The sequence below is a fragment of the Capricornis sumatraensis genome, chromosome 3 (genome assembly GCF_032405125.1).
Source record: "Capricornis sumatraensis isolate serow.1 chromosome 3, serow.2, whole genome shotgun sequence".
NCBI lineage: Eukaryota > Metazoa > Chordata > Mammalia > Artiodactyla > Bovidae > Capricornis > Capricornis sumatraensis.
The window spans coordinates 157,503,321-157,526,253 of NC_091071.1; the positions used below are offsets into that span (position 1 = coordinate 157,503,321).

Here is a 22,933-nt window from a genome sequence, read left to right on the forward strand (position 1 = left end):
ACATTTTTTATTTGCTTTCTCATAAGGGGGCCACTCAAGTGGTCCCCATGGATAAAGAGGCAAAATTTATTCAATGATTTATTAGCCATTTACTACTTCCATATTACTTTCTAAAATTCTTTCTAAAATACAGCCATTTTCGTATTGTATATTATTATGATACCCCTGGGAAGAATAAATCAAGCTGGAGAAAACTTTAGCAAAGAATTTGGATTGACTAGACCCAGAGGAGCTTTAAGGTAGCATTTCAGGCTAATGTTTTCTGTGGGGGAGTATGACCCCCTAGGTTTTTTATGCTAGTCAAATCAGTTTGATGACTAAAAAAACTAACATGAGCTTATGGGGCCAGATATGCTTCCTTACTGCCTTTGACCCTTAAAAAATTACATTAAACTCTAAGAATATGGTTAAATTATTAAAATTACTGAAAGGAAAGGGGAGATATGACCTCACAGTTTACTTTGTCACCAAGAGATTAGCAAACATGAAAATAGTCATTGATTGGAATTATATCTTTCCAGGCTTAAAAAAATTAAGATACTCATTGACCCTATGTGAGAATCCACCGGCCAATGCAGGAAACAGAGACCACGTTCAATCTGTGGATTGGGAAGATCCCCTGGAAAAGGAAATGGCAACCTATTCCAGGCAAGAATACTGGATATATATATATATGTATGTATGCATGTGGGTGTGCTAAATTGCTTCAGTCATGTCCCACTCTGTGACCCTATGGACTGTAGCCCACCAGGCTCCCCTGTCCATGGGACTGTCCAGGCAGGAATACTGGAGTGGGCTGCCACGTCCTCCTCCAGGCAATCTTCTCAGGGATTTAACCCGCGTCTCCTTCGGCTCCAGCATTGCCAGTGGATTCTTGACCATTGAGCCACCGAGAAGCCCAATACACACACACGCACATACACATCCATGTACACTCACAATATAATTTTAAATATCAAGCAAATATGACAGTACCATTGTGACAAAAGGCCAGAAGTCTGGCAGGATGGATTAGATCCTTTGAGAGTTCCATTGTTCTGGGTGGACTGCACAAATTTAAACGCAGCAGCAATTTTTCTGCAAGTAAAACTGGTTTTAATCTTAGTTCAGTGTTTGCAACTGATATATAAACAAAAAATGCAACTGACAAAGAGATTACTGGACAATGAAATCTTTCATATGTTATGAGAAAAACCACATTTTCTTCTGGAAATGGGAAATTGAGGGTTTAGGGAATGTGCTGAGGGGGGCACTGCTGTCTCTAATGGGAAAGGATGAGAGCACAGTTATTCCAGACTAACTTTTTTTTTAGTATATTGGAAGTATTTTAATATGCATCTTCTAAGTTACATTCATATGAAGACAAATTGGTTGAAAAGCTACATGAAATGTGGTTTCCTTTCAGAAATGTGTGTTTTGTGCTTTTTTCTTTGGACAACATTAACTATTCTTGGATCTACTATGGGTATAGTGTAATCATCAAACATACTTTGCTTAATGTGAGGTCAACCTTAAAATCCTATTTGCATTTTAAGATTTCTAACATACACATATATGATTCATTTCAAAAGATCAGACTAATCTTTTGGAATTTAAAATGATTACCTTATTATGTTCCGTTTCCCTAGATATCTGAAATTTTGAAGACACACGCTAGAAAGGAAAAAAATAAGTCACATTCTAATTATTCATACCTTTAAATCTATACAAAGTGTTCATCCAAGTACATTAAAAGAAAAATACAGTTTTCTTTAGATAGTTTATGCATTATTATTGATAGATTATTCACCATATGATACTCAGAATGAAAAATGGTATACTAAAATCATTTGAAGGTTCTAGAAAAAAAGTCTTAAGTAATCAACTCTGATACTTACTCCAAGATGCTGAAGAAGTCAGACACCTCTGGACTGGGGGCTCTTTGCCAGTAGGCAATCAGAGTCTCTGAAAGGAAACACCAACTAACATGAGACTCTTTGAAATTCAAAGTTTTTTCCTTTTTTTTTTTTTTAAATTAATTTTAAAGAGCTCTCTTTACCCTCCGAAATTGTTTTCATAATGTGCAGAAAGCACATGAGAAGACTCCTGGTTTCTGCTTGATCTAACTTGTCAAATCGAAGAGTTGAGCCTATCAGAGACAAGGGTCTTGGGATCTAGGGATGAAAGAAACAACAAGGATTGAGGAGGAGGAGACAGCTGACTTGTAATGCGCTTGGTAAATTCAGGAGGGAAGGCATACCTTTTCACAGTTGTCAGTCTTCTCACTGCTCTTCTCAGTGGTACTTGGGTTGGAGTCAAGACTTGCTAGCGAAGCTCTGGAATCAGCATGGGTTACTGTAGAAATAGCTATTGATGAAAATGCTGTAAACACAAGCCACAGCACACAGACGGTAATGAGATGCATGGGTGCGCACACACACACACAAAGCTAAAATGAACCAAAAAGATGCTGATCATTCAGGTATTGTGAAAGGCTGACACAATAGAGTCTGGGATTGGCATGAAAGATATGCAACTTTTAAAATATTATTTTAACAGCCATGCCAGTATGAAGGATTTAAGAACATTTAGACCATTATAACTGGAAATAAAGTGTGCTCCTTTGATTTCTTACAAAGCTTTTTAAAGAACGTTTCTGTTTTAAAATGCCTAATAAAAGTTCTTAAGGATGCCAATTTTTGACAGTTTGTAAGAAATTAAGATGACATTTCCAAAATAGTTCTTAAAAATAATCTTTGAAGTGGAAGGGCTATTATATTTTAAAAGGCTGTATGCAATGAAAACATCAAGATTGTTTCCAGAATGAAACAATTTGATGACATCGGAGTAGACTGCTTCTTAATCCAAGTAGAAATGAACACTAAGTAGAAGAGGAAGTTGTTGGATGACATTCATAGAAACATGTAACAAGACTCTTTAGCTATATAAATGCAGAATACTTTGCCTCATACATTATGTACAATGAATGAGTGGGTAAAAAGCATAGTGATGTACAGTGTAAACACAGATGAGTGTTAAACACCATTGTCTGGAAGGTCTGAAGTACCTGCTATAGAATTTAAAACATCTTTAGAAAATGATGTGTCTGCAGAGTTGGCATGTTTCATAGCTGACTGGGTGTGGAATCCTCCATTGGTACTGAGGTCATCTCTAGACCCCTGTATTCAAAGCACAAAAGAGATTAGTGGGAATTAACATATTTCAACATCATAAACCTACAAATGTTTTCTTCATTACATTTTCAATTAGATGATGTGAGATTTGATTTTTTATATTTTTGCAAAATCTTCTGCCAAAGTAGGCAATGAAAGAGAATACTGTCAAACCCTAATTTTAGTCACAATTTGATTTCTTATGTGATTTAAAAATTTTTAAACAATGTACTGGAAACTCTTTCCGATATAGATTAGATCAGTGGTCCCCAATCTTTTTGTTTTTCCACAGACCCTGGGAGGAAGGATGGTTTGGAGATGATTCAAACACATTACATTTATTGTGCATTTTATTTCTATTATTATTACTTCAGATCATTAGGCATTAGATCCCAGAAGTTGGGGACCCCTGGACTAAATAACTATAATGGCTATTGATAAGTTCACTAATTAAAAAAAATTTTTAACTGAACTATTATTGATATACAATATTATATGTTATAAGTATAGAACATAGGGATTCACAGTTTTAAAGGTTACACTCAATTTACAGTTATAATAAAATACTGGCTGCATTCCCCATGTTGTACAATATATCCTTATAGCTTATAGAAGTATAATAATTTTATATATAATACTTTGTACCTCTTAACCCCTATTCCTATGGCTCTTCCCTCTCCCTACTGGTAATCACTAGTTTGTTATCTATATCTGTGAGTCTGCTTCTTTTTCTGTCATATTCTCTACTTTGTTGTATTTTTTAGATTCCACCTATAAGTGGTGTCATAAATTCATTGATTAGATTATCACTATTATCATGGATTTTTAAATGTATATTATTACTAAAAACTAGATGTGAGGTAGTTATAATGTGCCAGTGTCTATGATGCATGTTTTCTATTACACATTCAATCCTCCTAAGAACCCTGTGATAGAGGTATTCTGTTTCATTTTATAAATGAGGAAAAAGTTGTATAGTTTATTGAAGGTTACATAGATAGTAACTGATACTGGTCCAAGGTCAACAAAAATTCCAGACATAGTTCCTAACTTCTAGACACTGTATAAACACCTCAAAACACCTATATTAATGCATATATATGGAATCTAGAAAAATGGTACAGATGAACCTATTTGCAGGGTAGGAACAGAGATGCAGATGTAGAGAATGGATGTGTGGACACAGGAGGGATGGGGAAGGAGAGGGTGAAAAGAATTGAGAAAGTACCATCCAAGCCACAAGGAAAGCCCCGTATGTCCACTCCCATGTGCAACACAGACAGCTAGATAGCTGCTGTATACATAACACAGACAGCTGAGCTCAGTGCTCTGTGATGACCTGGGGTGGGCGAAATGAAGGGCTTGGGTGGGAGGGAGGTCTACCAGGGAGGGAATATATGTATGCATATGGCTGATATACTTCACTGTACAGCGGAAAGTAACACAACAGTGTAAAGCAGTTATACTGCAATAAAAAACAGATGAATAAAAAACCAAAAGCAAACAATGCTCCCCTCCCCACGCCGAGAAACCACCTAGCAAGAAGCACTGTTCTGTTTAATCCTTAGTTTGCTCACATTTAGGGGAAAATGGTTATTGAGGCCAAAAATATAAAATAAAAGCAAACTCTTTATTAAAATAGACACTTGGAATATTATGCAAACTTACCTGATTCGACGTATTGACGGTAAAAGGATATAGGTCTTTCAGGTAAATCCTTGGCATATTGTCCAGAAGCATGCCATAGAGGGGCATGTATAAACTGGCTATCTGGGCCTGCTTTTCCTAGGTAGAAAAGGAGTCAAAAGAAATGATTCACATAAAAATCAATAGACTTGTAGGTTTGATAGGCACTTGATGCAGTGAACCATTAAATGGTGCTTAGGGAAGGGAGAAAGAAAGACCACTTACTGGTTCTCTGTATCGATCATCAAATGAATGTTTAGCCATTAGATTTTTTAGGACAGCTAAAGCCAAGTGCCTGATATCTTGATCTTCTTGCAGAGCAAAGCCAACTTCTCGGAGCAGAATTCCGATTAAGAAGTGTTTGCGGCAAAATTCATTTGTGACTGAATATTCAGGCATATCTTTGTGAGGAAGGTAAAGAGATCATGTTACTGAAAGTCAAATGATCACTTTACAATCAAGAGAGGTGGAACAAACAACTATAAACCCCTCTTGCTACTAGGCGGGATTCAGCAATGCAGTCTTGTATGAAAAATGTGAAGAGGGGCATTCAGTAAATACTGTTTATTCTTATCCAAAACAGAGCATGAGTGCATGCTGAGTCACTTCAGTCATGTTCAACTCTTTTGCGATCCCATGGACCATAGCCTGCCAGGCTCCTCTGTCCATGGGATTTTCCCAGCAAGAACACTGGCGTGGGGTGCCGTTTCTTACTCTGGTGATCTTTCCGACCCAGGACTACATGTTAGGAATAACAAACTATTAGAACACTCCAAATCGTATCTGACCAGAAGTAAAGTAAACACATCGATTTTTTCCAGTCTGTGAAAATACTGCTGAAGGCAGAAGTTCAGGGAATGTGGAAGTTCAGGAAACTAACATCAAAGGGCTTAGGTTAAATAAATTTTCCCATGAAATACTGAGTAACAGTGAGGAGCCAGAAATAAAACAAAACTTGCAAATTGCCCATTTATACCTAGAAAAAAATTTGCCTAGACTATTTCAAGTTATGAACTTTTCTGGGGTAAAAATTAACTGATATGATTCTAATGATCTCAATTTTGAGAGAAGGGTTAGAACCAGGCTGTGGCTTATTGATAGAAATATCATATAAAGATAGTTGCGTTGAATAAGCTTATTATTACATATGATTGGGAATTTCATGTACGGTTACACTCTAAGGAAATTTCTGATGCTTTGGGAAACTAAAGAGTTCAAACTCTGGAGAATAGGGTATGGAAAAATTCAAACTAAGGAAGCATTTATTATTTGTGATAAAAGAAAAGCTCACTCAACTTTTCGCCTATTTTGATTAGATGATATTTGATATTTTTATATATTTGATTATATATTTGATTAGATGATATGACTATTAGCATCTAGAAACTGGAAATATGAAGTGTCTATACTCATCAATATTATCAAAATACAAAGTGGTTATTGATGCTGAGATAGTGTAACAGAAAATAAAATTCATTTACCTGATGCATGTAATTCTTGTATTGATTCTGAAGGTGTCAAAGGATCTGAATTTAATATAAATAAACAAAAAGTTCAGCTATATACATACTCAGATAAACACCATATTCATTAACTATGTGTAATTTATACTGAAAAATTAAAATATATTGTCTTAAAATACAAGTGAATCCCTTCAATAAAGCTTTGCTTTTCAAGACAAGGCTTTGGTTGTTTACTTCTTCTCTTAAGAAAGAATGTCATGAACAGAATTATTTTAATTCTTAGCCTTCTTCTTGGGCACTGTTTTTTCCTTCTATCAGAAATCTGCTTGCTATGAAACATGTTTTTATGTTTACTATTGATAATATCAAATCTACAAAGAGACTGCCAGGTCTCTGAGCTACTGATAAATAGTAAACAATCCCTTTTGCTTATTGATAAATAGTAAACTATCTCTTCTCCAGGGTAAATTCCCAACCCAGGAATTGAACCAGGGTCTCCTGCATTGCAGGTGGATTCTTTACTAGCTGAGCTACTTGGGAAGTAAATAGTAAACAGAGAATCCAAATGACTAAAACAGATTTTGATCCCCTTGACGGTCTTAACCAGCCTGCCTAATGCAGTGATAACTTGGCACTAGTTACAAGGTTAACATTCTTTGATTTATAAGCACCAATTGTATGGCTTTGTTGGCCTTCTCTTTGATGAAAAAGAGAACATAAACAAAAATGGAGAAATACAGTGCGGTACTCTTTACCACACACTATCGTTTTCTGCATTTTAACCTGATTACCTGGGTCTAATGCCCATATGACAATTTCAGACAAAACGAAGACTGAGGAAACAGGGATACAAACAAAGAAGGTAAGACAAACAAATAGATGTGATCCCTTTGTAGGAACTGATAAAAATCTGGGACTTTTTACCTGGAATGTTTGCTGATCTTATGGGGAGACACAATGGAATAAAGTGTTCATGCTGACATACTTCTTGGAGAAAATCAAATTTATATTGGCATAAGGTCTAAAAAAGAGGCAAAAGAATGACTATTATTCACACACTAAGAAAGTTAATAGAAAATCTGCACTTGAATCTTATCTCTAAAAAGGACGTGGAGTTACTTTTGTGTGACCACTGGGTCATTGTTAAGTTTAAAGCATTTTGTCCCCTCTGAAGTGGTAAATGTAGTCAGGCACCCTATTTTTGGACACTGGTCAAGGCCTGTTCAGGAACTGATTTCATTTGGAACCTACCTTGAGCTTCTATGTGATACAATCTTATTGAGTTCTATTTTTTCATTTCTTTTAGCATATAGCAAAATATATTTACTCTGAGAAAAACAGTGCCTCACCATATGTACTAAGAGGTACAACTACACTCAGCTTGAAGGGCAGATCACTCCAAATCAACTTCTAAGATCCAGTGTTAAGAAAGACAATGGTGTAGATAATCTAAACTTAGAGTAAATCTCTCTCCATCTGCCATTTATTCTGAGAGTACATCATTCCACCCCTTCCCTGCCCTTGCAAACAGGTCTGTCATCTCAATGTTTTGAGTTGGACAGTGATAAATGAAGTGCAGACATGATCCAAAACAACTTAATACAACCGCATAAATAGGAACAATTAGCAACTCCATAACCATTCTATTTTCATTGTTATGCAAACTAAGTAATCAATTTTTAAGACTCAGTTAGCTTGCATTCATTGTATTCACTAAAAACATCTAACAAAATAAAAATATATTTCATTTGCTCAGATATTTTAGACTCATAATTTGTGACAACTTTAGTCAGTAATTTAGAATACTGACATCTCAAACAAGGGTAGTATTTGACTTAATCCTTTGTACATCAAAGTGAAAAGGAACATAATTAAATTACACGGTAATCACTCTTCATTGAGCATGTTCCATTTGGTCTTTGATAAGATATATAATTTAGGGTCACTGAAATCATACTTAAAAGGATATTCTGCAAATTTCATGCATAATTGGAGCACTAATAAAGGACATTCTTTCAAAAAATATGTACAGAAAGAACTGGATTTTCAAAACGGAATGACATATAATCATGCAATTCTCCTAGCTAAATCTCCACAGCTAAAAAATAACATTCAGGCTCCTAAGCCTAACATGAAATGCTCCAAGATCATTACTATTATTTTTAAATTTAAATTTATTTATTTTAATTGGAGGCTAATTACTTTACAATGAATATGTGTACACTGGTGGCAGATTCATGTTGAGGTATGGCAATAAGATCATTATTTACTTTTGGAATTTCTATATTTGTTTATTTCTTTAAACATAAATATATTCTATCTCTATATTCATAAACATATTTCTATATTCTTTCCCAATACCTAGATGACTTCTCTTGGGGACTTATTTTCCTCCCGATGGGGAAAGGTTAATGGGGAACTCTTAATTCAGGTGCCTTCTCTTTCATGTGACCCAAAGCAGACCAGTTACATGCTTCCTCTCTGGAGTGCAAATCTTTTTAAAAAAATTTTTATTGTAGTATAGTTGATTTATAATGTTGTGTTAGTTTCATATGTAGAGCAAAGTGATCAGTTATAATACATATATATATCCATTCTTTTTAAGATTCTTTTCCCAAATAGGTTATTACAGAATATTAACTAAAGTTCCCTGCGCTATACAGTAGGTCCTTATTAGATATCTATTTTATATATTGCAATCTGTATATGTTCATCCCAATCTCCTATTTATCACATCCTCCCACATTTCCTCTTTGGTAACGATAAATTAAAGTGAGTCCATTTCTAATAAGTTTATTTGTATTAAAAAATTAGATTTCACATATAAGTTGTATCATATGGTATTTGTCTTTCTCTGTCTGACTTACTTCACTTAGATAATCTTGAAGTCCACCCACATTGCTGCAAATGACCTTATTTCACTTTTTATGGCCAAGTAATATTCCACTGTATACATGTAAGCAGAGTGTTAAGAGGGAAAAAATGGTCCCATTTCATTATTTAAGGAGCAGCAGACCTTGGCCCCAGGTTCATCCTTTCTGATTACTCTTTTGCCCTGGAAGTGCCTTGGTCTCTGCTCTTTTCCAAGCCTAGTTCTCCCAATATCCTTCCAATAAATTCCCTTTCGCTCAGAGTGGAGTAAGTTTCTGTTGGTTGCAACACTAAGAACCTTAAAGCTTAATGATACAAGTTTCAGAGTCTGGCCCATTTCCAGTCTTATGTCCCTCTGGCATATGCCATATTATATAGGTTAGTGGTTATCAAACTTGAAGGAACACAGAAATCACCTGAAGGTGATAGGAATCTTGCTGCATTCCAGATTTCTGGCTCCCACCCGCAGTAGCTCAGCTCTGAGATCACTGGTCTAGGAACCACACTTGGGAACCACTGCTCCCTAGATATTAATACTATTTCCTGTCTCCCGACACAGAGTCACTATTTATGTAAGGTGATCAACTGTTCCATTTTTCCCAAGACTGAAAATTTCTAGAGAAGTGGAACTTGCTAAAACCAAGACAGTCCAGGGCAAACCTGAGGAAGAATTTCAGCCAGAATCACTCCTCTCACAGCCCACAAGAAATAGAAGTGAAATGTAAACACTTTAACTCCACGTACATTTGTCCCCCATGAAGGGGAGGACTTGGAGACTTGCTGAGATGATGAGCCATTTTAAAAACCTGCCTTTCATTGCATAAATTATTTTGATACAAATAATAGATAGGTTATTGTTTTAGACAGATTATACACAGAGACCAGTGTATTTATTTGTAATGCAACAGTTTAGAAAGCCATCACGCCTGAACGTGGTTCTTACCTTGGGATCACCAGAGGAGAACATGCTGATGTAATTGTTAACCATCTTAAACACAAAACCCCGGTCCATAAATGTAAAGCAGCGCTAAAAAAAAAAAAAAAATTTAAATTCAGATGTTTTTATTTTAAGGATCATTAAAGATGTTAGAAAAGATGATTAAAAATATTGAAGCAAAATAACATTTCACTAAATGTGTTATATAATAAATGTTTGAACAATATCTACAATATGCTTAAGCATTCATCCACATATGGCAGCTAATTAAAATACCAGATATAGGACACACACCACAAAGTTACAAATCCATATTTATCATTTTTCATAAAACATCTCTTGGAGATTTGCAATGAAATATTGCAAAGCCCTTTCCTTTTAATATAGAAAATTTTAGCTTTTACTTGTCTATTTTTTAACCACTTTGCTACATTTTATTATTGTTTTTTTAATATTTTTTTCCCACAGTTCCTTAGGTGAAGATCATTTACTGTACAACATCAGGTAGGAACAGGGGCAGCAGAGACAGGTCAGGGAAACTTTTTGCAATCTCACTGGCCTCTTTCAAAAGCTTTTCTTTTCAGCCAAGGCAGCTTGAAGAGTGAAGGTAAGACAGCCTGAGATTTCTATCCATGAGCTGCTCACTGTCTGTCTTACTCTGTCTTCACACTCTCATAACTGTAATAAGGAGAGTCTTAAGCAGTAGGTAGCTTTAGAGGAGTCAGGCAAGCATTGCAAGTCGGCTCAGCATCTGCTCTCTATCCCAAAGACTAATGGCCACGTAACCAGTAACCAAGCTACAGGGGCCAGTTCCTGCAGTGGAAAAGTGTGAAGTGGGCATGGACTGTGCTTCCTGATGCAGCATCTTGGGCACTACAGTAGATTAGCTTATGGAGGTCATCACTGCACGTGTGTTTCATTCTACCCATCCACAAGTGTGCGAGTACATGTATCACATGGGAAAATCTCTCGGCTGCTGTATCACTCAGTATAGAAGGCTTCTTTCTCATCCAGAATCCAGTAGGGTCCATTTTAATGGTTTCACATTTCTTAATCTCTCCTCATTTTTACAAACAAACTCAGATAGGACTGGACATAAAATCTTGTTATAGGCAGTACGCGTGTGTGCATGCTAAGTTGTTTCAGTCATGTCCACTCTTTGCAGCTCGATGGACTATAGCCTGCCAGGCTCCTCTGTCCACAGGATTCTCCAGGCAAGAATACTGGAGTGGGTTGCCATGCCCTTGTCCACCTCCTCCAGGGGATCTTCCCGAGCCAGGGATGGAACCCACGTCTCTTATGTCTCCTGAACTGGCAGGCGAGTTCTTTGCCACTAGTGCCACCTGGAAAGCCCTGTAGGTAGTATACCAAGTGGAAGATTTCCCATTGGAATATGCCCTTGTATAAACATGAGTTATTTTCTCTAACAACGTTTCCAGTTGATTGGTCAATCATAGGTTTGTTTTGTTTCCCTTTCCATTTTACTATGTTTTATTCTGAGTTTTTTTTAATGTACCTATTCATTACATACTATATCATTTATATTTTCATTTTCAGTATGAATTTAAGTTCTTTCAATCATCTCCCTTTATTAAAAAAGTAAATGGCTCCCTGGTCCTCCTATCTCCCAACTGAACAGTGAGGAAAGGTAAACACCAGAGCATAATCACAGGGGCAGAAGATGTAGAGGAGGGGAGGAAGAGGGCTTTGATGTCCTCTGCACTATGCAGGCTCTCAGCAAGTGGGTCAGGTCCTCTAAGGTTCTCCATCTGTAGAGTGAAGTCCCAACTGGTGACCCTTGGAATATTCCCAACGTGGAGTTCTCTCCCCGGAGACCTCTGCTATTGCTGTCTCCTTCTTGCTGGGAAGAAGCTTGGGTCTCACTTTGCATAGAGGAAGACCATCTAGTATAACTGTGGGTTCTAGAAACTTCCCAAGAAAGAGCATGAGAACAGAAGCACTTTGGTGAAGTCACAGGGGACCTTGGAGGAATCTGTTGAGTCTTGTCATTGAAAGGTTTCAGTTGCCATCTCCCAGAGGCTACTGTAGCTAATCTGTGAACTTTCAAAGAAGACCAAACTCCACCACCCATGGATGGGGAAAATGAAGAGGAGGGTGCCTACCCTGGGGGTCTAGGAAAACTCAGAGTTTCTTGAAATATAAGACCTATGTGGTGAATTTGTCATCCTCCTTTCAAAGGTCAGTGAGGGATAAGTGGGGCAGGTTGTTTCTAAGATACAAAGTCAGTAGAATCAGCCTTTTTCCTGAAGAGAGCCCTCCTGCGGGTCAAGCTTCATCAAATGTGTCTCTCCTGTCATCCATACCCTGTTTCTGGCCCATTCCAGCACCTTCTTAACCCCCAAAGCAGAGAATCTTTCACTCATTGTTAAGGCATGGAGGGGCCTCCCTGGTTTTGTTTTAAAATAATTTATATTAACCTTCCATATTAGCAGAAAACAATTTATAGTAGGCTCTGGCAAACTATGTTCCATGAGCCAAAACTGGTCCACAGCTGTACCCATTTGTTTAAATATTGTCCATGGTGAACAGTCTATGGGTTTCCCTGGTGGTTCAGATGGTAGAGTCTGCCGGCAATGCAGGAGACTCAGGTTCAATCTCTGGGTCAGGAAGATACCCTGGAGAATGAAATGTATTCTTGCCTGGAGAATCCCAAAGCTTGAGGAGCCTGGCAGGCTACACTCCATGGAGTTGCAAAGAGTTAGACACGACTGAGTAACTAACACAGAATGGTCTACGATTGTTTCTTAGCTGAGTTGGGTACTTGCCACAGAGACTGTATGGTCTGCAAAACTAAAAATATTTAACACTTGACCCTTTACAGAAAAAAATTTGCAGATTGTTGACATAAAGAATAACATATCCTATCAGACTTTTTCTCAGTTTGGCTTAATAAAGGAAAATAAGCTGATTTTAGAAAAGGCAGAGGAACCAGAGATCAAATTGCCAACATCCACTGGATCATGGAAAAAGCAAGAGAGTTCCAGAAAAACATCTATTTCTGCTTTATTGACTATGCCAAAGCCTTTGACTGTGTGGATCACAATAAACTGTGGAAAATTCTGAGAGAGATGGGAATACCAGACCATCTGGCCTGCCTCTTGAGAAATCTGTATGCAGGTCAGGAAGCAAATGACAGTTAGAACTAGACATGGAACAACAGACTGGTTCCAAATAGGAAAAGGAGTACGTCAAGGCTGTATATTGGCACCCTGATTATTTAACTTCTATGCAGAGTACATCATGAGAAATGCTGGACTGGAAGAAACACAAGCTGGAATCAAGATTGCTGGGAGAAATCTCAATAACCTCAGATATGCAGATGACACCACCCTTATGGAAGAAAGCGAAGAGGAGCTAAAAAGCCTCTTGATGAAAGTGAAAGAGGAGAGTGAAAAGTTGGCTTAAAGCTCAACATTCAGAAAACAAAGATCATGGCATTGGGTCCCATCACTTCATGGGAAATAGATGGGGAAACAGTGGAAACAGTGTTAGACTTTATTTTTTTGGGCTCCAAAATCACTGCAGATGGTGACTGCAGCCATGAAATTAAAAGATGCTTACTCCTTGGAAGGAAAGTTATGACCAACCTAGATAGTATATTCAAAAGCAGAGACATTACTTTGCCGACTAAGGTCCGTCTAGTCAAGGCTATGGTTTTTCCTGTGGTCATGTATGGATGTGAGAGTTGGACTGTGAAGAAGGCTAAGTGCCGAAGAATTGATGCTTTTGAACTGTGGTGTTGGAGAAGACTCTTGAGAGTCCCTTGGACTGCAAGGAGATCCAACCAGTCCATTCTGAAGGAGATCAACCCTGGTTGTTCTTTGGAAGGAATGATGCTAAAGCTGAAGCTCCAGTACTTTGGCCACCTCATGCGAAGAGTTGACTTATTGGAAAAGACTGATGCTGGGAGGGATTGGGGGCAGGAGGAGAAGGGGACAACAGAGGATGAGATGGCTGGATGGCATCACTGACTCGATGGACGTGAGTCTGAGTGAACTCCGGGAGTTGGTGATGGTCAGGGAGGCCTGGCGTGCTGTGATTCATGGAGTAGCAAAGAGTCGGACACGACTGAGTGACTGAACTGAACTGAACTGAAAGGAAAATATTCTAAATTAAACATGCAAAGATATATTGTAATAAAAATTATTTATTTTGTTTCACCAACTGTGAGAAGCAATGAGAATTTTATTCTATAGCTTGTGTAGCGATCAGTTATGAACTCAAATTACAAAACACGCAATCTGATACCCTTTTCCCTTTATATTTTACAAAACTACTTGGTCCATCTTTTTCTTTCTCATCTGGATACTTTACTAGGTATTTACTTATGTACCACCACAGCAACTTTTGCATAGATGAAATTTATAGAAACGATTTATTTATTCCAGAAACACAGAACATTTAAGTGAAAGAGAGTAAATATAAAGACTTTCCCTTTCATAGACTTGCTTATCCATCTTTTTTTTGATAGACAGAAATATCACAGATGTTTCTTTAACATATTTTGCTACCAAAATCTGTCTTTTATATTAGATGATTGCCAAATGGTTTCCAAAAGCAAATTGAAATAAAGTAGAGAATAGTCAGAAAAGTGGGTAAAAAGACATGGCTGTCTAAGAAGGAAAATTAAAATCAGAATGAACTTTCCTTTGCTACCTCCGTGGTATTATATTTGCAAGAGAAGAGTATCTAGACAGTTAATCTCAAGTAAATTACAGTTGTGACCCAGACTGGTAGTGGAAAAAAAAAAAATCACAGAAGCTGCATATGTAGACATGCATGCATTTGCATCCTGTCTATCTCTAGGAGAGAACAGTCAGAGAAATGAACAAGATTTCTGGCCTAAGTGCTACAAAAACATTATTTTCCCATGATGCAAGATAAAGGAGGACACTTTCTCACCTAGGACACTTTTCATGTGGTACCCAGAGGTACCACATTCTCCATTTTTGGAAAACAATCTTGGTACAACCATGGTGTTATGCTACTTCAATTGTTAAATTCTGATGACAACTAATATACAGTATTAGATGACTAATATAGAATTCAACAACCAAAAGAGATAAAAGTCATTTGAAACCTAAGTTAAGTGAATAACTATTTTCTGGGAATATAAAAGTCTTATAATGCCAACAGTGGGGCAGTGTTGAGCAGCTGAACACTCAAAGTTCATCAATTCACATGCGTTATGCCAAATGACTACATTCAATTTAACGTAAAAAATCATGTCATCTTCTTTTCTCTTTTCCTCTCTGTGTTCAAATGATTCATATAATAAACTTTACAAACATTTTTTAAAAAGCTTTCTGGGTCAAATAAATTCCATCAAAACAATAATCTGAAAACAATGCTTGTACAATAGATTTTTATAATGTAAAATATACTGTTAGTGTTTCCATTTATGAACTTCATGAAAGTACTGCTTTCAGTTTGCAGTTCATGGATCTGCATATCTTATAGGCTTTTTACCCACAGCCTTCACAAACCACTGGTGTCGCCATTAGCTGTATACTTTGTGTCTCTTTTCACATTGGACATTCCTGTTAGACATTACTTTATGTACCACCAGAAGCTACTTTTGCATAAATGAGGTCCAAGGAAAACATATATTTTTTTTCTAATAAGTACAGAACATTTAAGCCAAAGAGGGTAGATAAGGGGTCTTTTCCCTTTTTAAGAGACTTGCTTATGCAACATTTTCCTTTTTTTTTTTTTTGCAATTTAGGGAAGAATACTCTGCAGATGTTTCTTAAATGCAGTGTGCTTACAAATTGGACAAAATGTCATTTTCTCCAAATTTTCTTTTTCATCAAGCACTTCAAATAAACTACTAGCATAGTAACAAACTTTATTCTCATAGGTCTTAAAATGTGGTAGAAATTAGAGTAACTTTTTTTTCTGTTTTACTCTCTTTCTCCTTAACCCTGACCATCTCTTTCTCTTTCTTGAAGCAAGAAAAAAGCAAAAACAAGATATAAAACAGTGAAGAAGAAACTTCAAGAGGTAAACATGCGTAGTACATAATTTGAAATAGCATTTAACACATCAAAAAAGAAATTAGACTGAATTAAAATTCACAAATGACAACTTCAGCTAATTTTCCATCTATCTCCATAGTCTCTTTGTAACTAGTATTTATTGATAAGTTCCCACAACTATCCAGTATGTCTTGGTGTCTACCACAAAAAAACAAGAAAAGTGCCTTCCTCAAGGTCACCAATAGTCAACAGTTGGGCAAAAGAAGGAACAGAAGAAAAACATTATCTTTCTGATTGGATGCATTATCTGCTGAGTGATACACGATCATTCTACATTAGCTATTTTTGGACTAAGCTCATTTTTCTTCCTAATTTAATATAAAGAAATATTGCTATAGGTATGCATATATATATTTCATTTTATGCTGCTCAATACTTTAACTGATCATTTTCCTTTTATGTAGCTAATTTATAATATTTTCATCATGTAAAAAAGAGCCTGGAAGTAAAACAACAAAAATGCTCAATGCCCCCAAATTTTTCCAAAGTGGCTATTTGGCATCACTGTGAGAGCTGTAGCCATGCCAAAATAGCACTTCAAGGATAGAAAAGTCCGAGACAAAAATGTTGCCTCAGGACAAGTTCTCCTTTAAAAATCTCAGTTTTCTCTTTAAAAATATTTAGAAGTCCTACGTTTGGCAATATTCAAGCAGATACTTTTCTCTAACCTTGATTTTTGTTCTATAGGACTCCAAATTGGAAAAAAAAATCAGATAGTATTCCAAGCAAGAAAGACATGTAGATGAAAGCATTCATCTAATCGTGGTAGTCTTGACTTTTCATCATAAATGAACCTGTGACTTAATTAACACATAGAGTATCTCATAGCCACTATTACACAGGCTTGAATAGAATCATGACTTTGTATAATGTACCTTAAGAAATCTGGCAACGCTGTGGTTTGCCCTTCTTGTTTCTTCAAGTGCGTCTTTGTTTTTCCAAATCATGTGGTCAGCGAGGCTCATGACAAGATTGTCCAATTCATTTTGAAAAGATTCGGGAAATCTTTGAGGCCGAGAAAGCTAAGGAAAGAATGGATCATTTCTTTACAATGAGACCTGTGAAATACTAAGCCTGGAAAACATAACCTGTAAGACTTACTTCATTCTATTTATTATCAAACAAAAAGTCTTTTTGGAAACTTGAAAGCAATAATGAAATCAGAAGCCATTTCAATTTCAAGGTCATGATTTCCACTTTTCAGTGAATTTTTTTTTTCTATTTTGGCCAATAAAGCTTTCACTTTTTCATTATAAATTGTAACATATATGAATTACAAACTATTCAGACACATAGAAATGTAACATTTTTTATAACCTCTTAATACCCATTCTTGCCTTCTCAGGAAATAACTACTATGAATGGTTTAATGACTATTATTCTAGATTTTCTTTGATCCACAGTTCTCTAATTTAAAAATCAATTATTTTGATTTTTAAAACTATTAATAGGAATCCTCCAATAAACAACTATAAGAAGTCAATGAATGAATAACTGAACGAGTACAGATATTAGTTTGAAATGTCCTCTAAGTTGTGAGTACCAGCTGAGCTTTTTTATAAAAGTTATTTCAGTTTTATAAGAGACATAACTGACATACAAAATTATAACATATTTAAAGCATACACTCTGGTGTTTTCATGCACATAATAAATTGTGAAAGAATCCCCACCCCTCATCTAGTTAATTAAGCCATCCATCAGCTCACATACATATTTTTTGGGAGAGAACATTTAAGTTCTACTTTCCCAGCAAATTTCAATTATATAATACAGTGCTATCAACTATAATCACCATGTTTTCCATTAGATGTTCAAACATTATTCATCTATAGATGGAAGTCTATACTGGCTGGTCTTAACTCAGTGGTATTAGCATAGGCCCATGACAGTTGTCAGTGAGACTTCAATCTCAAAATGCTTTTGCCATAAGGAAAAAAATGGTTTGGCTGTGAGATTACTCAACATAAACTGAGTAAAACTCTATACGCCCCTAAAGAGTGCCCTCAGGTACAGAAATCTACCCCTCCTATTTTAACTCGGAAAATTTCAGGCAGCTGAGTTTTCCCATTTCTGTCACTGCTTTGTGAATTTATACAATTTCTTTGCACAAGATAGGTAAGATTTATTCACCTTTACAAGATGGCTTTAAAATTAGACTTGCAATTTCACTATAGACAGAAACAGACAATTGAGAGTTTGACTAACCTTTGTTTTCTTAAATTTTAAGCACTCAACCTTCCATGAGGCAAGAATAAAAACCACGGAGGCTAAAATTAGACAAACTGCACAGCACAAACACTAATTAACCACAGAATCTGCAGTTGGCTTCGACTGGCTTTTTTTAAGCCATTTTTACCAGGAAATGACTGTCACTTTAAGAATCTCATGGTTACTCTCTGTATATATTCAAAGTTTACTATTGAAATAAAATTAAATTGACAACAAATAAACCTAGTGGATTTAACTGCATACATCATTTTTCATTCTGCTCCATATACCTTGAGAAATAAGGGTAAACGAGTCACCTGTGAAAGCAACAATCAGGTTTTAGATAATCAAAGCACAATTGTCGTTTTCCTCTTTTCACCGTGTTAGTCCTCCAAGAGACATTAAACACTTTGGTGCCAACATTTTCTTCACAGGGATAGGCATGAACAGCCTGGACCTTGATAATTCCTCTGTTCCTCCTCCTCGTCCCTTTTTTGGTTTTCCTTTCAAATTCCCCTTGAAGCCTACTCCCACTCGTAACCCCAAGACACGCTGGTTGGTACACACAGGTAACATTTTGATGTTTTAATTTTTTTGGTTGTGGCACATGGTTTGTAGGATCTTAGTCATGATCCCTGACTAGGGATCGAACCCTGTCCCCAGCAGTGAAAGCGCCAAGTTCCAACCACTAGACCACCAGGGAATTCCCAATGAGTAATATTTTAAATTCTTCTCCAGAAGTCTATCCCAAGGGCTTGAGAGGGGAGAACTGCTGAGCTGGGGATGGTGGGCTTTCTGTCTCAGGAAGAGGAGGAAGGCAGTGAGGTGACAGTCGGAGCCACAGCTGCAAGCTGGAACCTGCTGGAAAACCTGGGCTATGATTCAGCAGAGGTCACAAGGACCAGACGCAGAATGCAGGGGCTGAGTTTCAGGCATTTGGGAGTTGTGTTAGGAATAAGGGGCTGATGGAAAACAAAACACGCAGCCAATACAAGCAACCTTTCACTACTAGAGCTCAGTGTTGAGAAGGCATTCGGCATTTTCTAATAAATAGGAATTGACGAGGATAAGAAAGCAGGGATGCCAGGGAGGTGCTATCTGCCTCTCAGAGGACCAGACTAGAGGATATGACTTCCTCAAATCTTCCTGATAGTGGAAATTTTTTTTAATAACAAAGAAAGCCATTCACTTCACAATTAAAAAAAAATAAAAAAGAAAATCCAAATAGCTTGGGAGACGCTTATTGGGAATGTTTTTAAGTCAAATGATGGCATCTGGTCTCTTAATGTGATAAATAGAGATGGTTAGAACATTAGATGGTCATGTGCCCTTGGATGAAAACTGGGTGTGGTGGCTGCTCCTGAAGAGGGTCATGAAACGGGAGCCGGACTCAGTGAATGTGAACCGCTGTCCATGAGAAGTTCTATTCTTAGGCTGTTCATAGCATGTTTGTAATCTATCGATTTGAGCAGATATATACTAGTGGGAACTGAAAGATTTTAGTCCAGTCTGTTGTTTTTACAGATGGGAAAGCAGGCTGTTCAGTGTCTTTTTTTATCATCTAACATGTTAATGGCAGAGCAAGGGTTATAATGCTGAGGTGTCCTGATATAGCTTAATAACAGAGAGACAGGAATCATCCTTATCTTCATGTTAGATTTTCTCTTGCTCCCAGGTGGGAGGCTGTTATCTCTGGGAGTAGAAGAGCAGACACAGCTGAAAAGCAAACATAGGGCTTAAGAATTCAGAGTTCTGGAATACTAGAGATGATTAGATGTGAAGCCAGGGCAGGTCTCTTATGTTATACCAAGACCATGTTTGGAAAGACCTGAGGGCTGGAGGTGTGGATGGAAAACCCAAGGATGGTGGCTCTGCAGAGTTCCCTGAATCCTCAGTGCCCTGTTCCTCTCCACTAAGAGGCAGCACTTCTGGCACATGGGAAGACGCTGCAGAAGCCTGCAAGGCAACAGGCAGACCCTTTGGGAGCTGTCCTTCCTCCTCTCCTGAAGCTCTGGCCATTAACTGGGGTTAAACCCCAGCTTAACTCAGGTGTGAACCTGCTCAGCCTAATAAGGTAAGGAAGACTGTATACCCCAAGCAGTTAATAAGATTTAGCTAGCATGTGCCAGGTATGGTTTCCCAGGTGGTGATAGTGGTAAAGAACTCACCTGCCAATGCAGGAGAAGCAAGAGATTCGGGTTTGATCCCTGGGTCAGGAAGATCACCTGGCAAGGGAAATGCAGCCCACTCCAATATTGTTGCCTGGAAAATTCCATGGGCAGAGGAGACTGGTGGGCTACCGTTCATGGGGCTGCAAAGAGTTGGACACAACTGAGCAACTCAAAACAGCACAGCATGTAGTAGCAGGGACCACATGGGAGTACCACTGAGACAGTGTTGCTGGTGTTTGATCAACACGGCCAGAATGAAAGAGTGGACAAATTCAAATTCACTGACTTGAGGGCACTTTGTGAGGACATGGGCTTAAACAAGAATTCAGGGGATGGACCACTCACTGTTAGGTGGCTCTTAAAGAGTCCTGGAGATGGCTCATTTTAAGCAGGATGAAAATGCCTGGGTTGCCCTGGCAGATGATAGGGGAAGGGATAAACAGGCAGAGGGAGGTGGACATATAGGAATGGAAATATGAGCCCAGAAGACCCACTATGCACCAAAGCCACGCACTGACACCCCTAAGACATTCCGTGGAATCTCCCCTCTGCAGGCGGGAGAGACAAATACAGTGTTGGCTCACTAACAGCCCTCAGGAGGTCAGCTACATGCAGAGGTCATGTGATTGCACCCAATCTCCAGGCACCAGTGGCTGTGATGATCAAGACAAAAGGCAAGTCTGGAGAGCAGTCAAGGGGGCTTGACTCTCAGGAAGCTGTAGGGCTGGTTAATGATGTGTGGAATCCCTAGGGACAAGACAGGCAGCAGGCAACAATGGCATTGCTTCATATCCACCAATAAGACAAGAATGGACCATCAGAAGACAAGGATCTCTGTCCCAACAAATAGCCATGACTCTTCCATCTTCCTGGACCTGAGTCCGTTCTCAAATATGGTACACGCTGGCTGAAGAGGAGGCAGGGTCCCTAAAGAAAATGCCTGGCAGCTTGAGTAAGTGTCTAATGTAATGATTCTAAAGTCCTTCTCCAAAAATCTGTAGGATTTTCTTAGGTGATTACACTCAGGGCAACACTCAAACATTTGAAGCACTAGTGGACACAGGATCTGAATTGATATTGATATCTGGAGACCAAAATATCATCATGTCCACCTGCTTAGAGTAGAAACTCACAGGAGTAATAAAGTAGTCCTAAGTTCTGTTAGCAGCAGGTCCACTGGGTTCAAAGATCTGACCAATAGTCATTTATCTGGTCTAAATGTATAATTTGTATTGATACAGTTGGCATTTGGAGTAAACACACACTGGATGCTTGACTGGATGCTTGGCCAAGGGTAACTTGGCCTCTGTCTTCCTGGACCCGAGTCAGTTCTCAAATCTGGTACACACTGACTGAAAAGGAGACAGGGTCCCTAAAGAAAGTGTCCGGCAGCTTGAGTAAGTGTTTGATATAATGATTCTGAAGTCCTTCTTCAATGGGCTCTATAGGTTTTGGCCTGGGACACTGCCCCTCCCCGACCAAGAGTATAAAGGAAGACAATAATTGCTATTCACCAATATCCCCACCCCATGCAATACTGTTCTGATTTAGTCTCCCAGTGAAGGAGGCATAGTGTCTGAGGTTTCTGCCTGGTCTTACCCACAAAGAGAACGGAGAGAAATACGTGCAGAACTCAGGGAATCCACTTGGGTGGTTCTTGATCCTCCTTACCCAACTGTAACTACAAATAGTCCAAGTAGAGTAGAGTTTATTGTCCAAAGGCTGAGACCGCTCCAGACCCCTTTGGAATGAGCATTTGGGCCACAATACAGGTAAGTGATTGAGACCTTCAGAGCTGCTTGCTGAGGGTGAGGGGAATCTAGAATGGATGGCAGAGGAGGGAGGCGATGAGAAGAACCATGTAAGGTCCTCAGGCCAGCCACAGTAACAGGCTACAATTAATCAAATCCCACTAGCCTCCATTTTTCAGGAAGAGAGGCCAAGGGAAGCTATGGAGGGGCAGAATCAGAGACATTTTCAAAATGTAGTGTAATCTGTGGACCGTGGACCACAGGTGGCAGTCAAGGATGTGCACAGCTCATTCCTTTGAGACAAAACTTGCTGTGATGAAAGAAACAGCTACGGAGTTTTGGGGATGCACTCAAGAGACCATGCCAAGGTCACCAAGGTCACATTCTCCCTGGCTGCTCCAAGCTTGCAGAGGTACCAGAGTCAGATCATCTGCCTAATGCAGGACTTTCCTCATGAACACTCTGCTCTCAGACAGCCCATTGGTCCAGCTAAAACTGTCTCACTGCGAGGCTCTTTCCAGTCAATCCTCCTTCCTTTGCCATTTCCTTTCACAGGCATCAGACTTCCCTAGTCCTTTTGCTTGTCCTTTTATCCTTTACAGTCATTTTGCATTTCTAACTTTGTCCTTCCAT

General features: G+C 38.2%; 1 protein-coding gene across 3 annotated transcripts in view; it reads right to left on the reverse strand.

Moving 5' to 3' along the window:
• The window catches only part of DOCK10 (dedicator of cytokinesis 10), a 304,971-nt gene that overhangs the window by 35,457 nt on the left and 246,581 nt on the right, over positions 1–22,933 (reverse strand). For all 3 annotated transcript variants that reach the window (XM_068968164.1, XM_068968163.1, XM_068968165.1), the window contains exons 28-39: positions 17,044–17,190; positions 10,116–10,199; positions 7,226–7,322; positions 6,320–6,364; positions 5,064–5,239; positions 4,821–4,937; positions 3,047–3,158; positions 2,240–2,361; positions 2,039–2,153; positions 1,878–1,944; positions 1,606–1,653; positions 976–1,077 (exon numbers count right to left, since the gene is read on the reverse strand). In XM_068968164.1, the coding sequence (XP_068824265.1) occupies positions 976–1,077; positions 1,606–1,653; positions 1,878–1,944; positions 2,039–2,153; positions 2,240–2,361; positions 3,047–3,158; positions 4,821–4,937; positions 5,064–5,239; positions 6,320–6,364; positions 7,226–7,322; positions 10,116–10,199; positions 17,044–17,190 (1,232 nt within the window). The remainder of the gene's footprint in view (positions 1–975; positions 1,078–1,605; positions 1,654–1,877; positions 1,945–2,038; positions 2,154–2,239; positions 2,362–3,046; positions 3,159–4,820; positions 4,938–5,063; positions 5,240–6,319; positions 6,365–7,225; positions 7,323–10,115; positions 10,200–17,043; positions 17,191–22,933) is intronic.